At 34.7% G+C, this 14278-nt stretch overlaps 1 protein-coding gene across 4 annotated transcripts in view; it reads left to right on the forward strand.

The window, feature by feature from the left end:
• The window catches only part of LOC110020120, a 20061-nt gene extending 7713 nt beyond the window's left edge, over positions 1–12348 (forward strand). For all 4 annotated transcript variants that reach the window (XM_020718107.1, XM_020718109.1, XM_020718108.1 and 1 more), the window contains 3 exons: positions 11540–11662; positions 11746–11833; positions 11901–12348. In XM_020718107.1, coding sequence (XP_020573766.1) covers positions 11540–11662; positions 11746–11833; positions 11901–12082 — 393 coding nt within the window. In that variant the 3' untranslated portion in view covers positions 12083–12348. The remainder of the gene's footprint in view (positions 1–11539; positions 11663–11745; positions 11834–11900) is intronic.
• Positions 12349–14278: the final 1930 nt, after the last annotated feature.

The raw sequence follows: 14278 nt of genomic DNA on the forward strand, positions 1-14278 counted from the left end.
TTTGAGAGCCTGAATTTTTGTGTCAAATTGAGTGAGTATCATTTGATAGAATGCACGAAATATTAGTCCTACCTCGGATTTGTCACGCATAAGATAGATCCACGTCACCCGTGTGTGATCATCAATAAAGGATACGAACCATTGGGCCCCAGAAATACTTTTTTTCACGAGGACCCCAGACATAACTATAAATTAGAGAAAAGGGACGAGTGGGTTTGTATGATAATCGAGGAAATGAAGTGCAAGTGTGTTTGACAAGTTGACAAAATTCGTAATTAAAAGAGGTAGGACTTTTATTAATAAATAAATGAGGAAACAGTTTTCCCATGCACATAAAGTTGGGATGACCTAAACGATAATGAAGTAACATGATTTCACTATCATTATTAATGCTGGAATGGAATACAGATGTACTAAGCGGATTTAAGCAAGACAGACTTGATACTGGAAGACCCCCGGTGGGTGAGACTAGACTGACAGAAGGTGCAACCCAGCACTGCCAATCATCCTCCCCGACTTCAAATTCTGAAATTCACAAACATATGGAAAAAATTTAGCAACACAATGACAATCATGAGCGAGCTTACTAATAGAGATCAGATTGCAATCCAAAGTAGGAACATGAAGTCTGGAGAGATGAGGACAGAACCAAGACCAGTAACTTTGGAAGCTGATCTATCAGCAATCTGAACAGTGATGGTCGGATTACACGGCCGGTAATCCATTAATAAGCTGACATCCCCGGCCATATGATCGGAGGCACCTGAGTCAACAATCCAGGGGCGAGAAGAGGTTGAATCCAAGACGAAAGCGGATGGGGAAATACCTTGATAGGTAACAAGGCCGGTAGCACCCGATGCCACACTAGTAGGCTGGACTGGTAACAACTGACCGAACATCTTCTGGAGGGCATGAACCTGTTCTTCGTTGAATGGACTCGTTCCTGGAGAGGCTTCAGTGGTGCTGGTGGCAGTTGCCCGATGATCCCGTTTGGGTTTCCCATTGGCGGGGTTGTCATGAATCCGCCAACATCGCCAACACGTATCCCCAGTATGGCCAAAACGACGGCAGTGGTCACACCAGGGGAGGCCCTGGCAGAATTGTTGGAAGAGGTTTCAAATTCAGAATCTGTGAGCGAGTCTGGTCAAACTCAGCGTTGGCGGTTGTTTGTGGATGAAATATGAGCAGCAAGTGCCGACCCGTCGAGGGTTGTAGTGGACAAGGAAGAAAACTTCACGACTTGTTGGAAGAGGTTTCGAATCAAAATCCGTGAGCGAGTCTGGTCAAACTCAGATTTGAGGCCGAGAAGAAATTTGAAGGTGCGTTTCTATTCTATGATTCGACGAAATATGACAGAGTCTTCAGCACACTTCCAAGGGTACACCTCGAATAGATCATTCTGAGGGTACACATTGAATAGATCTAGTTGTTGTCAATACTGAGTAAGAGTATTGAAGTATTGGGTGACAGAGAGGTTACATTGACGAAGGTCATGAAGAATGGTCTCAAAAGCAAATATTTCGCTTGTATTGTCCGCACTTGTATTGTCCGCACTGGAATATGTCTCATGGGCAGCATCCCAGATTTCCTTAGCCGTGCCATAGAGAAGAAAATTTTCGCCAATATCAAGTGCTATCGAGTTAACAAGCCAGACCATAACCATATTATTCTCGGATTTTCAAGTCTTGTATGACGGATCTGTCGTCATCGAAGCTGGAGCATCACCAGTGAGGTAGTCATCTTTGCCTTTGCCTTTGCCACATACAAACATCATGACTGACTGCGACCATTGGAGGTAATTTAGGCCGGTGAGTTTGTGGCTGGTGATGAGGACAAAATTACTGTCTGAATTGCTGGGTAATGGAATGGAGACCCAATTGCGGAGGGGTGGCTAGAAGTGACATCACTAGTGGAGGAGGAGTTGCAGGCATGGCCGTACTTAGTCATTGAGCTCGGCAGGAACTGGCTACTTGGTCGCGGAAGAAAGTCGGCGATCGCGGAAGACGATCGCAGAAGACGATCGTGGTCGCGGAAGACGATCGCGAAAGACGCGGAACTGGGCGCGGAAGAAGATCGCGGGAGCAGCGCGCGGAAGACGATGGCGGTAGACGCGGAACTAGTCGCGTAAGACGATTGCGGAAGACGCGGAACTGGTCACGGAAGACGATCGCGGAAGACGCGGAAGGCGTGGGAGACAATCGCGGAAGCTGGCACGAACGATCGGATAGTGGGCCGCGACGAGGAGCGGAGCTCGGATGCGGACGATCGGGGCAGACGCAAACTAGGGCAGCGCTCGGTCAAGGGATCGCGGGAGAGAAGGGTCGTGATCTAGCCGAGCGGGAGAGACTTCTCTTTGATGTTTTTGATACCATGTGAAATTTTGAATAACCTTTTTACTCACTGAATATATAGATGAGTACAAGAGATAAAAAGAAGAAATAAATCTTCCTACAATTAAGTAATTCCTATAATTATGGAATAAACATAAATACCTATAATAAAGGAATTACCCTTTTTATACCATGCAAAATATAGCAAGTACTAAATACAATAACGTAAATAATAATGAGCGTAATTCCACAAATAGTTTAGTTTTTCAATTATAAAATCTGGCTAAGGCCATGGCACCCTTCACTAAAAGAAATCTTGAACTAGAAACTCTCTCTTCTTAATATTATATGCTTCTGGTTTTAACCTTTAAAATGGCATGTCTTCTTAAATTTAAACTCGGAGTTAGCAAATATATATCTGTGTGTGTTTCTGCCTTTCCGCTAAAAAACTAGAGTTTTTTTATTTATACATCTTATAATCATTCATCTCCAACTTTTAATCATTGAAATTTGGATTAGTTTTATAATACATAATTACTTGTATATATGTATGAATCATGCATGTTACATATCTTAGTTTCCTTTAGGCCTCCACTGGAATTTGCTATATATTGGTATCACAGCTCGACTTTTTTTACCCATATGCTCTGTGAATGTTATAATGTATGCTTCCATCGCTTTGTGGAAAACATAACATAATTACTTGTTTTTTTTATTCTTCATTCATTCCTTTTTTGCTATTTGTGTAAAATTTGCGAACTCATACGCAATCAGAATGAATATTTTAATTTTCTTATACACTAGGTAAGTATGCTATGATTTACATGCAAACATCATGGCTGATTATCATGTTCCATTTTAATAGGTGCCAACTTGAAATAGTCATGTGTGTTAAACCATCATATTTATGAAATAGAAGTGTGCTGCTGGCTGTCTAAAGTTTGGTTTAAGAAAAAAATATAGATTGCTAATTTCTGCTTTTGTGAAAACAGGCCTATGAAGGTGGGGTTGAGCTCTATACTAGGTATTGGGTAACGTACTCAGGAAGTATAGTCATTGTACTTGAGTGGGTAGTTTCTTTTGTCTTGAAATCATGATTTAAAATTATGCAATATGGGCTTGTTTGGAGGCCCGCCTAAACACTATTTTGAAATTCGTAACGAGGTTTATGCCTCATTGAGTACTTCATGAGGGTTATGCCTCACATAATATGAATTTCATCTTAATATATGCCTTGCATTATTTGTAGTGAGGAGTGCACAATTATATCTAGGGTTTTTTAGATAAATATAAGTAAAATGGCTTTAAGAAAATGCTACTTATTTACCCATATAATACACAACAAAGAAGGTAGTTGAAATTTTAATCATCAACATAATTAATGTTAGAAAAGAGTAGACTCAAGAACCATCTAAATATGGGTCTTATTTATTCTACAGAAGGTAGGAAAAGAAGATAGATGATGGCTCTTCCTCCTACCAAGTAATGTCTCTAGTAAGTTCTTTGATCATTGTCACATATCTAGTCACACAAGAAAATTAATAAAAGCTGCATGTTGAACTCTTCTCTAAAAATTGGAAGAAAGGTATGAAAGAAAAAATAACTATTATGTGATGGACAACATTGGAAAGAGGGAGACAATGTGAACTCATCTCTATCTCTAATGCTCATACCGATATAGTAGCATATCATCATCCAATATAAACATACAGGAGGACTTGTTCGCATTAATGATACATGTTAAGCAAGAGGTTATGGATACATCTTTTCTTTTAATCTTGTGTAAAAATTAGAGTTGGACATCCATCCTAATTCTTACCCTGTAGATTTGATTCATAAAGGGCTAGATATGTATATTGATTGCTAGCACCACTAGAAGTTTGCAATTACGAAGGATTATATCGATGTGATGGTCGGTAAGGTAATTGAGACTCCACTTGACATCGGCGATGGCTTTTACCTACTTAATCCATTTGGTATGTGATATTGCTTGATGGTCATGCCAGTGTAACTACGAGAAGATTATAAAAAAGGCTTTGCTGTGTTGATGCCAGATGTAGTAATGATAGAGTAAGCATGTAAACTTAGTAATACAAGCCACAAATTCTTTTTGCTGCTAGTTTGCCTTCTGGAGGAATAAAATGAAAAGACATGGTCTCCCTAGTATGTGCTGAGGTGACATGTAGATTGAAAAGCTAACTGAGGAGCAATTCATCAACCTATTCTTGATAGTTTGCTATTGATATACCAAACTCAATCAACAAGGTTTTCTCTACCAAAATAAAGATTAAGGCCATATAAAATTACACTATTGTATCTTGAACATCATAAAACAACTAAAGCAAAGTAATCATGTCTTTTAAAAGTGTAATAGGGTGAGAGCTATTGCAAGTGAAGTCTCAATTACTGTAGGAGCTTAAAGTGTTATCCTATTTTCAATTCAAGTATGTAATGGAGAAATCAATAACTCATATTTTAATAAGCTTGTAAGAGGAGATATTTGTGGACTTTGATTGGGATTTATGCAGCTCAGAGGATAAGGGGGAGAGTCATAAATAATTGGATTGCACCATTCCAAGAAACAAGCCGTTGCAGGCCTTTTTGCTTAGCCAGAGATTCACTGGAATACAAATTTGTCACACATACATATCTTTGGAGCACTCCATATAGATGGGACCGTTCCATCCACAAGGAAAGAAGGTGATTCATTAATGACTCGAAATATAACTTCAATGAACTGAAGATTCTCTAATTGATAGTTGGTATCAAATAGGTTATATTAAATAGGTTATATTTTTGTTGTGTGATTAAGTTTTCTATGTTGCGAGCCCCGATGGTGATTGCATTTTGGACAAAGAGAACGAGAATACTCTCAATCAATAATTTTCATTTTCCTTTGGGGTTGGAGACATTGGATTTTCTAAGTGATAAGTACATGGATACTAGGGAGACCATGTCTTTTCATTTTATTCCTCCAAGTATAGAGTGATAAGTACAAGCAAATGCACAGTGCATAATAGTTGAATATGTGAGGGACATTATCGTGCGACTTAGATATGCGAGCATTATAACCTCCTAAACTATTAAGCATGGACATGGATATGTGGACACAGACAGAATGCGATGCGATACTGGAACACGACATAATTGAAAAAAATAAAACACGGCACGTGATGGACACTTTTTTAAATTTAATTAATTATTAATATATAATATATATTTTTTCATTATTATTTATGAAAAATATCACAATACAAATTATTCAAGAACAAATTCAATTTCATAATTTTAATTTTTATTATAAAATCTCATGCGTATGAAAATTAATTTTTTAAATTAGATATAATATATTTCAAAAGAATTCATCCAACTTATAATCTAACTTATCTACTAAAATTTATAAAATCCTATGATTGCAGAGAGAGAAATGCTATGGCTCGGCTTCGACGAGTATTTGATGCACTTTTAATGCTCGATTTTGACGAATGTTAGAGGAAGCTTCAACATGATGCGAGATGGGGCGGTTTCGACTATGATGTATAATTAAGTTTATACGTATATTTATAATTTTTTAATTCCCGTGTCCAATTTTTTAGAAATCGTGTTAAGCACACATCCAATGTAGTGTCGAGCATGTCCCAGACGTGTTTATGCCTGAAAAAAATTCAGACATATGTTTTGTAGTGTAAGAAATGTGTCAGGGTGTGTCGATGTTCGCTATGTTTCTGACACAAGTACATTGTTGTTTAAAAAGTGTCGATGCTACATAGCTTCTGAAGTATGTAAGGTTGCCCGACAATAAGAACAAGAACATTTTAAGAATGGCTCCAATCTCAAACCTAGTTTGAAAAAGTGCGCTTAATGAACTAATTGAATACGACTCACTATATTGACTAACATAAGTGCAACGATGAGATTTATGATTTAGCCAATCTTGGGCCTAAGAATGCCTATGAAATAGACTTACAATTCTACTTAGAATAAACTGCCAGGTTGATCAACATAGTCACATAAAATTATGATGTCCGTGAATATACAAATGTCAGATAGGGTAGGTGTGAATAAATTAAATTTACTTATAAATTTTCCAGTAAAGTAAAGATGGCCCCAACTATGAATGGACATAATATTCATATGTAGAATTTTTATTCAGCTAACTAAATTTAATTTAGTTCTAAAGAAGGGGCCATTTAGATGCATACCACACTTTTCTTATCTATTTATGTATCTAACACCTAAAGTTTAATTTTTTAAGATTTTTACCTCCCAAATCTTTCAAATCACATAAAAATACCATCATTTTAACTTTTAAAATGTGAAATACTCATTTTTCTTAGGAAAAGTGGCATGTATGTCAAAATTGAAATATCATTTTTCTTAGGAAAAGTGGCATGTATGTCAAAATTGAAATAATGTCAGATATGTAAATACATAATAATTGAGTGGTATATATGTAAATCTTCTTTTTTTATAAAATTTTTAAAATTCTCAATTCTATTATACTGAATAACTAGGCTATACATACGAATGCGTTAGTCTAGAGATTTTCCGCTAACCTAAAGAAGCACATTTTGAATGAACTAGGCAAGTTGGCCAAATATTTGTCTGCACATCTAGCGTTCGATAGAGAGGCTAAAGATTAAGTATTTTAGGAAAGTGGCTTTGGGAGCCGTTTAAATAATTTTTTAATAAAAAAAGATTTTCCTATGGTTGCTTTTAGGTAAATTAGTTGTTTCATTGTGTAATTTAACAATTGAACATCTTAGGAGCCTAAAGTAGACATAAATTCAGGTCAAGCACAAATAATTAAACAAACTGAAGGACAATAATCTATTTCTAAACTAACGGTCAAAGTAAGCACTAAATTGATTAGGTGCGGTCGAACGTGTACCAAACCCCCTGAATCTATTGGCCTAGGGGTCTTTAAGCTTTGTTTTGTGGTACACCAGGGTTTCATTTTGAGGTTCATTCTTCTAATTCATCCACGTACTGCATCTCACTGGCCTAGTTCACTTGGGCTAAAATTACATTTTATAAAAAAAACTTACAACATTTTTCCAACAAAATAGATGTTATGAAGAAAGTGTATGTATTCAAACAATACACAATGTCTAACACAGATTGGTGCCAAGCTATATTTCTATAGGCCATACTTGCTCAGGGCTTAGTTTGCATAGTCTCTTCTGCGTGCAGAACAACTATGTTAATAACTGTTAATCGCCCCTTTTTGTCTTAACCACTAGCAAGAAAATGTCTCAATTCTAGTTTATTAAGACTGGTGTTCACAAAATATAACAACAAATAACACATCATATCATATCAAATCATGTATAAAAGAAAAGAGCCTAATTACACCCCAGCCCTATGATGCTTATAGGTGCCTATCACATCATCTAGTGTGTGTTAAGCTGTTATGGATAAATTTGTTGTTCAAGTTATAGATTTGATCATGTGATGTTCAAATTTTTTATTCAGCGTGGTCTATGTTTAAATTATTAATGATTTTTGTTAATTTATTATATTTTTTATGATTTAATAAATTCCACCATTAAAGAGTTATAAAGGACCCATATGTGATGAAAACAGTCTATCCTGACTTGGGTGTAAAAAGATACTGAAGAAGTGAACAGTGGTCCATCCCTAACTCCCTAGAACATGAGTGTGAATGCTAAAGGGTTTCACTACTAAGGAATGGATTTGATCCCACTCCAAATATTCTAGGCTTCAAATTTCCAAGCTTTACCACGTTTAGAAGAGATTTTGAGAATAAACTTAGCCCACGTGATTTGGGTTTTGCTATTCTGAATATCAAGAGGGATCACCTATGATTGCCATGGTTACCCCGGTAGCCTAAGCTTTCTTTAAGGCTATTTGGGACAGTCTGCCAATCTATGCAAGTGTCACTTGGAGTTAATTGGAAAGAAATCGGGTCACATATACTTAACCAGGCTAAGTTAAAACCAATTGTTGGATGGGTCCACTAGTTTGGTCTAGATTTACTAATGGAATCCTATAGTGGGATGACTAGTTTGCTTAGGATTTCCTAAAAGGGTTCTAAGGCTATGTAGGATAGTCCCTAGGAAACTTATAGACTGGAATAAGCTCAGGCTTTCAATTAGCTGGTCCAAAGGCATGAATGATTACAAGATCTTATCTATTCACTTGACTAAACTGGAGTCATGACGAGTAAAAAGCTTCTGCAAGGTAGCTAAGCATAGTGGAACTAACTAGTGGAATTATATTTTGTCTACTTCTGTTTTTCTATGTGGATTTGAAATGAAAGGAAAAAAATACTCGAATGTTGTATGAGATATCCGAGGCATGCCACTAGTCAAGAATGGTGTCACCTAAGAGTAGACTAATGCGAATTATGAGCTAAGACAATTTAAATTGATGGAAGGGAGTTGTGGTCAAGGACACCTAAGCCATGAGTATTTTAAGAGTGAATTTTTTGAGTTCTAGTAGAGTGGTTAAGGCTTATGGATTTAGAATAATGTAATTTTCAGTGTGTTTTAATATCTTAAAAATGTTTTAGAAAGTATACCTAAATGTCTAAAGCCCGCATCCATGCAAGTGGGTGTCATGAGCATGATCAATATAAGTAGCCAACTAAGGGACAGTAATCGAGGCCTAGGGGTTTTTGGCCCACGACATATGGGTTGGTTTGAAATTCTAGAGCCCAAATCACGTAAGTAAAGATGGGGATCGACGATACATGATTGAACGAACCCCTTGCGTGCTCTAAAAAAAAAAAGATCACTCCCTCTCTGCAGAGTGGAGAGTGCTCGAAGTCATGCCCACCATACCTAAACCTGGGTGAAAAGTAAATATTAGTCCTAATGTAATGTGGTGCCCATTGTAGCAAACAAAGAGGAGGGTCATAAGAAGTATATCTTAGCCGGGGCTCTGATCTACTGGATCAAGTAGATTGAGGCATGAGTGCATACCGAACAAACGGTTGACCTCACTTGAGGTTGGAGACAACTGACTTGCTAGCAATGAAACTTGCCACTATTCCCTCACAGAAATATCTGTAGAATTATTCTCCTTCGAAGGTTATAAGGATGTATTATGTATAAGCAAAGGACTAGATGAATGATGGTTCAAAACTATGCAATCTGGCTAAGCAAAAAATTCATCAGAACACTATGGCTCTAAGAGTTAGTTGTTACATAAATAAGTGGGTTGCTACTTAGCGGTAGCACACAAACACTTTAGTGGTGGTTCATGATTCTCTAAACAAAAAATTCATTGTGCTCAATAATTTTTTGTGGCTGCATAAACAACTAATGGTGGCTTGCATATATATTATTTTATAACATAAATATATGATATTATATATGAAATTGAATCTAAACAATTTAATGAATCTAATGAAATAAAAACTAAACCCAAATTCTTTCTCAGTTACAAGTATTAATTATGATTAACTTATTATAATAATTAATCAACAATTAACATTTAAAATAACATCGGTAAATTTTAATTGAATTTTATGAAACTTATGATCACACAAATTTGCTAACAATGAAACTTGCCACAAATCCCTCGCAGAAATATGTGTAGAATTATTCTCCTTCAAAGGTTATAAGGATGTATTATATATAAGCAAAGGACTAGATGAATGATGGTTCAAAACTATGCAATCTGTCTAAGCAAAAATTCATCAGAACACTATGGCTCTATGAATCAGTTGTTACACAAATTAGTGGTTGCCACTTAGCGGTAGCACACAACACCCAGTGGTGGTTCATGAATCTCTAAACTAAAAATTCATTGTGCTCAATAATTTTATGGGGCTGCATAAACAACTAATGGTGGCTTGCATATATATCATTTTATAACATAAATCTATGATATTATATATGAAATTGAATCTAAACAATTTAATGAATCTAATGAAATAAAAACTAAACTCGAATTCTTTATCAAATACAAGTATTAATTATGATTAACATATTATAATAATTAATCAACAATTAGCATTTAAAATAATATTGGTAAATTTTAATTGAATTTTATGAAACTTATGATCACACAAATTTGCTAACAATGAAACTTGCCACAAATCCCTCGCAGAAATATGTGTAGAATTATTCTCCTTCAAAGGTTATAAGGATGTATTTGAAACAAAACACACTGGTATCTTAATTATAGCCTGCATTTACTTTTGCTAAATATCAAATAAGTTGATTTATGTGGTGGTGGAGGCCACCTTCGGTCTGGCGGGTTGGGGCAGCGATTTCGACCTATGAAGCAATGAAGGCGACGACAGTTGCTAATGAGTTGAAAACAATGACATGACGGTGTTGGTGGTTGCTAGTGAGATTGTGACTGCAGCGGTTGCTAAAGAGGCCACGACCATTGCTGTTGCAAGTTGTAGTGGTGATTTTTAAAAATATTCAGAACACCTAAAAATTATTTTAATTATTTAAAAAAAAGAATTAAAATAGTATAAACATATTTCTTAGAAAATAAAAAATATGCCAAAGAAGTCCTAATATTATAAAATTTGCAAATATATCCTATTATCACTATTATATGACGAATAATGTTTAGCATGTATGAAGCAAAGCAAAATAAAACTTAAGAAATGAAAATATTAATTTTATTGTATCGAAATTATATTTTGGATAATTATGAACAAAATGTATTTTATATTAGTTTTTATTCATCATCCATGACATCTTCAGTATAAATCATGCACTCAATCAATTGTAGAAGATCCAAACAGGCTCATAAAGCTAAGGTCATATTGCTGTGGTTCAGCTAGTACCTGAATAACTTATTTAACACTCAGGAAATCATTAGAGGATACTGCAGGAGATTTTTCATCATCAAATCATTGATTTGCTAATATTAAAAATAATAATACAATTAATGGGTTCAATAGAATGTCCACAATAAATCTATATTCACGAAAGCAAATGAGTTGTCCCCTATAAAATTACCAAAAATAATTTTCAATAAGCTAGCACGCATTCCTCGGTGGTGCTGAACATAAAATAATTTCTCCTCTAATATGTTTTTGTATATATATCATAAATTAAATTATATCCTGATTTATTTTTGGTCCTCTGGATTGCGTCCAAAAGACTACCAGTATCTATAGTTAGGGAATTCGAGTTCTTGCAGCTGATTTAAAACTTCAAATTTGGCTTGTGGATTCATATGTATTCTTTATTTACTTATGCCTTGATTATTTTCAGGTTGGAGATCTTGGCCTGTCAAAAGTGAAATGTAACACACTCATCTCTGGAGGTGTTCGCGGAACACTCCCTTGGATGGCTCCTGAGCTTTTAAATGGCAGCAGCAATCTAGTCTCCGAGAAGGTGAAGTGAAGCTCTCATAATGCATGGATGTATTAATTCTATTTTCTTCATACCTACTAATTTCCAGTGTACAATAACCCCAGGTTGATGTATTCTCTTTTGGTATCGTGATGTGGGAACTTCTTACAGGCGAGGAACCATACGCAGATCTACACTATGGTGCAATTATAGGTAATTTTCTTTTGATTTTAATGGTTGATTCTTTCCATTTCTCTTACCTTGAATTTAATATTGATAGGTGGAATTGTGAGCAACACTCTAAGGCCTGCAGTGCCTGATTCATGTGATCCTGAGTGGGGAGCATTAATGGAGCAGTGCTGGGCTGCAGAACCAACTGAGAGGCCAAGCTTTACAGAGATAGCCAATAGATTGCGCTCTATGGCAGCTTCACTTCCTCAGAAGGGACAATTTCAGAAGTGATCTTGGCCTCCTTGGTCTTTCTGGTCCCTCATTCTGTCTTCCCTAGCTTTGGCTCCTGCTTTGTGGCATTTGGTAATTAATGGAAATTGCAAGTTCTCAGAGCATCAGTTGTAAGAACATGAAGGAGCCTGCAAACTATTACCTGTGCATAGTATGGTCTACATCAGTTTTGATTCTTTGGATTTTTTTTTTTTCTTGAAATTGTTTACAATTGTTTTTCCTGTGCCAATTTTTTCCACTGCAATACTGTTCACTTTAGGAATCTCCCCATGTTTTTATTGATTTTCTTGAAATTGTTTAGAATTGTATTTCCTGTGCCAATTTTTTGCACTGCAATACTGTTCACTTTAGGAATCTCCCCATGCTACCTGCCAATGATCAGTAGCAGGTTACCAGTTCTTCCATGTAATACAATATATCTTATTTCAGAGAAGAACCTGTTCCTTTTTATTTATTTATTTTTTGAATGATGAGAACTAAAAATGACATATTTACGCTTGATACACAAATGATTATGAATACAAAATATACAAATGAGTACTGAAGACTAACCATGGACACGTCTAACATTTGAGCAAATCACAAACTTCAGGAGGCCAGTTGTCTCTTTTTGATGTTTTGGAGGATTTGAAATTTAACTCTAGATAACCATTCATTTTTTTATCAATCATTGTAAATCAGTATCATCAAGCAAGTTGAACTAAAATTAAGGACATGAAGTAGGGATGCTTGTAGGTGAGAAAAAAGCCAAATTTTGGGTTGTTTAGGATCAACTTTTTTTATTTATTTTTTTTTGTTTTAGATATGATTTTATTTAAATAAAACATATTTAATATATCATAATATGTTTAGTTGTTTTTAAAAACACTAGAAAAGTTGGGATCAATTTTATCTAAAAATTATATTGAGTATTTTTAAAAACAAGCAATAAAAACACACAAAAATTGAGATTTATCATGACTCCAAATCCATCCGAAATCGTAGTAGTAATCCACCATTTAGTGAGTAGATTTGTGCTATGTTGACCACATAAGTCCATGGGACTAATCTGTGACTTTTTAGTGTTTTATTATAATATCTTATGGTTTGTCAAGTATTTTCTTCTAGGCTAATCATATGCTTGCAACCGTGGCAGTGATGATAGTTTCTTTCAACTTGGCTAGCCTAGAGGTTTCATCATTTGGGCATAGATTTAAGCGCAAACGGCCAATCCAAGGTCATTTCTAGTTTACAATATGCATTAAGATTTTATTTTGTAATCGCAAGATAACGAAGCATTCAAGAATAATGAATATCAAGTTTGAATGAATTTACTTTTATAACTGTTCAAAATTATAATTGAATAACTACATTAATTTTTTCATTTCATTATATAACTTTTAATAATTGATCTCTTGTTTATATATATATATATATTAATAATTGATTTCTTGTTTATATTTCTTTTTTAAGAAATATTCTATATTCCACTTATTTAATTAATTATATAATTATGGATCATATGTTTGCATAGCTTATTCCATACGAACACCGTACGTAGAAATGCATACGGTGTTTGCTCTTCACCGTTCATCACAATAAAGATGTATTTCGGTGGACCTCATTTTTATTATTTTTTTTTAAGAAAAAAATTTTTTGATGTTCTGTGGAGATCAGACACCGTATGCATTTCTGCAGAAATGTCAATGTATCAACCACATACACATTCTTCCAATTTTCTTAATCTTTAATTATAGTTATCTTCAACTTCTTTATGAATAACAAACAATAAAAATATTAATTAAAATAATAGCTTGATGATTAGTTAGAACTTCAACTACCTAAATATTTATGGGTATATATATTTTACTTAATTAATAATATTTTGAGTTTGAAGTGTGAAGATTGAGAAGTGAGATATATATATATATATATATATATATCATATTTTAAGATATTTTTAAGATATTTAAAATTTCAAATAAAGATTTGAGACTTAAAGATTTTAGACTTATTAGGCACATATATGGTGATCTGCATCATTCTAAAAAGTAGATGATGATATGACATGAACATTACGTTATAATTCATAAATTAATAATATTTAATATATAATTTCTATTTCCACTAAAGATATTTTCTAATAATAAATAATATATTAAAAATACATAAGTTCTAGTATTTTCCACTTGAAGGAGAGTTATGGTTGTAAGCTTC

The sequence above is a fragment of the Phalaenopsis equestris genome, unplaced genomic scaffold, assembly GCF_001263595.1.
Source record: "Phalaenopsis equestris unplaced genomic scaffold, ASM126359v1 Scaffold000092, whole genome shotgun sequence".
Lineage (NCBI taxonomy): Eukaryota > Viridiplantae > Streptophyta > Magnoliopsida > Asparagales > Orchidaceae > Phalaenopsis > Phalaenopsis equestris.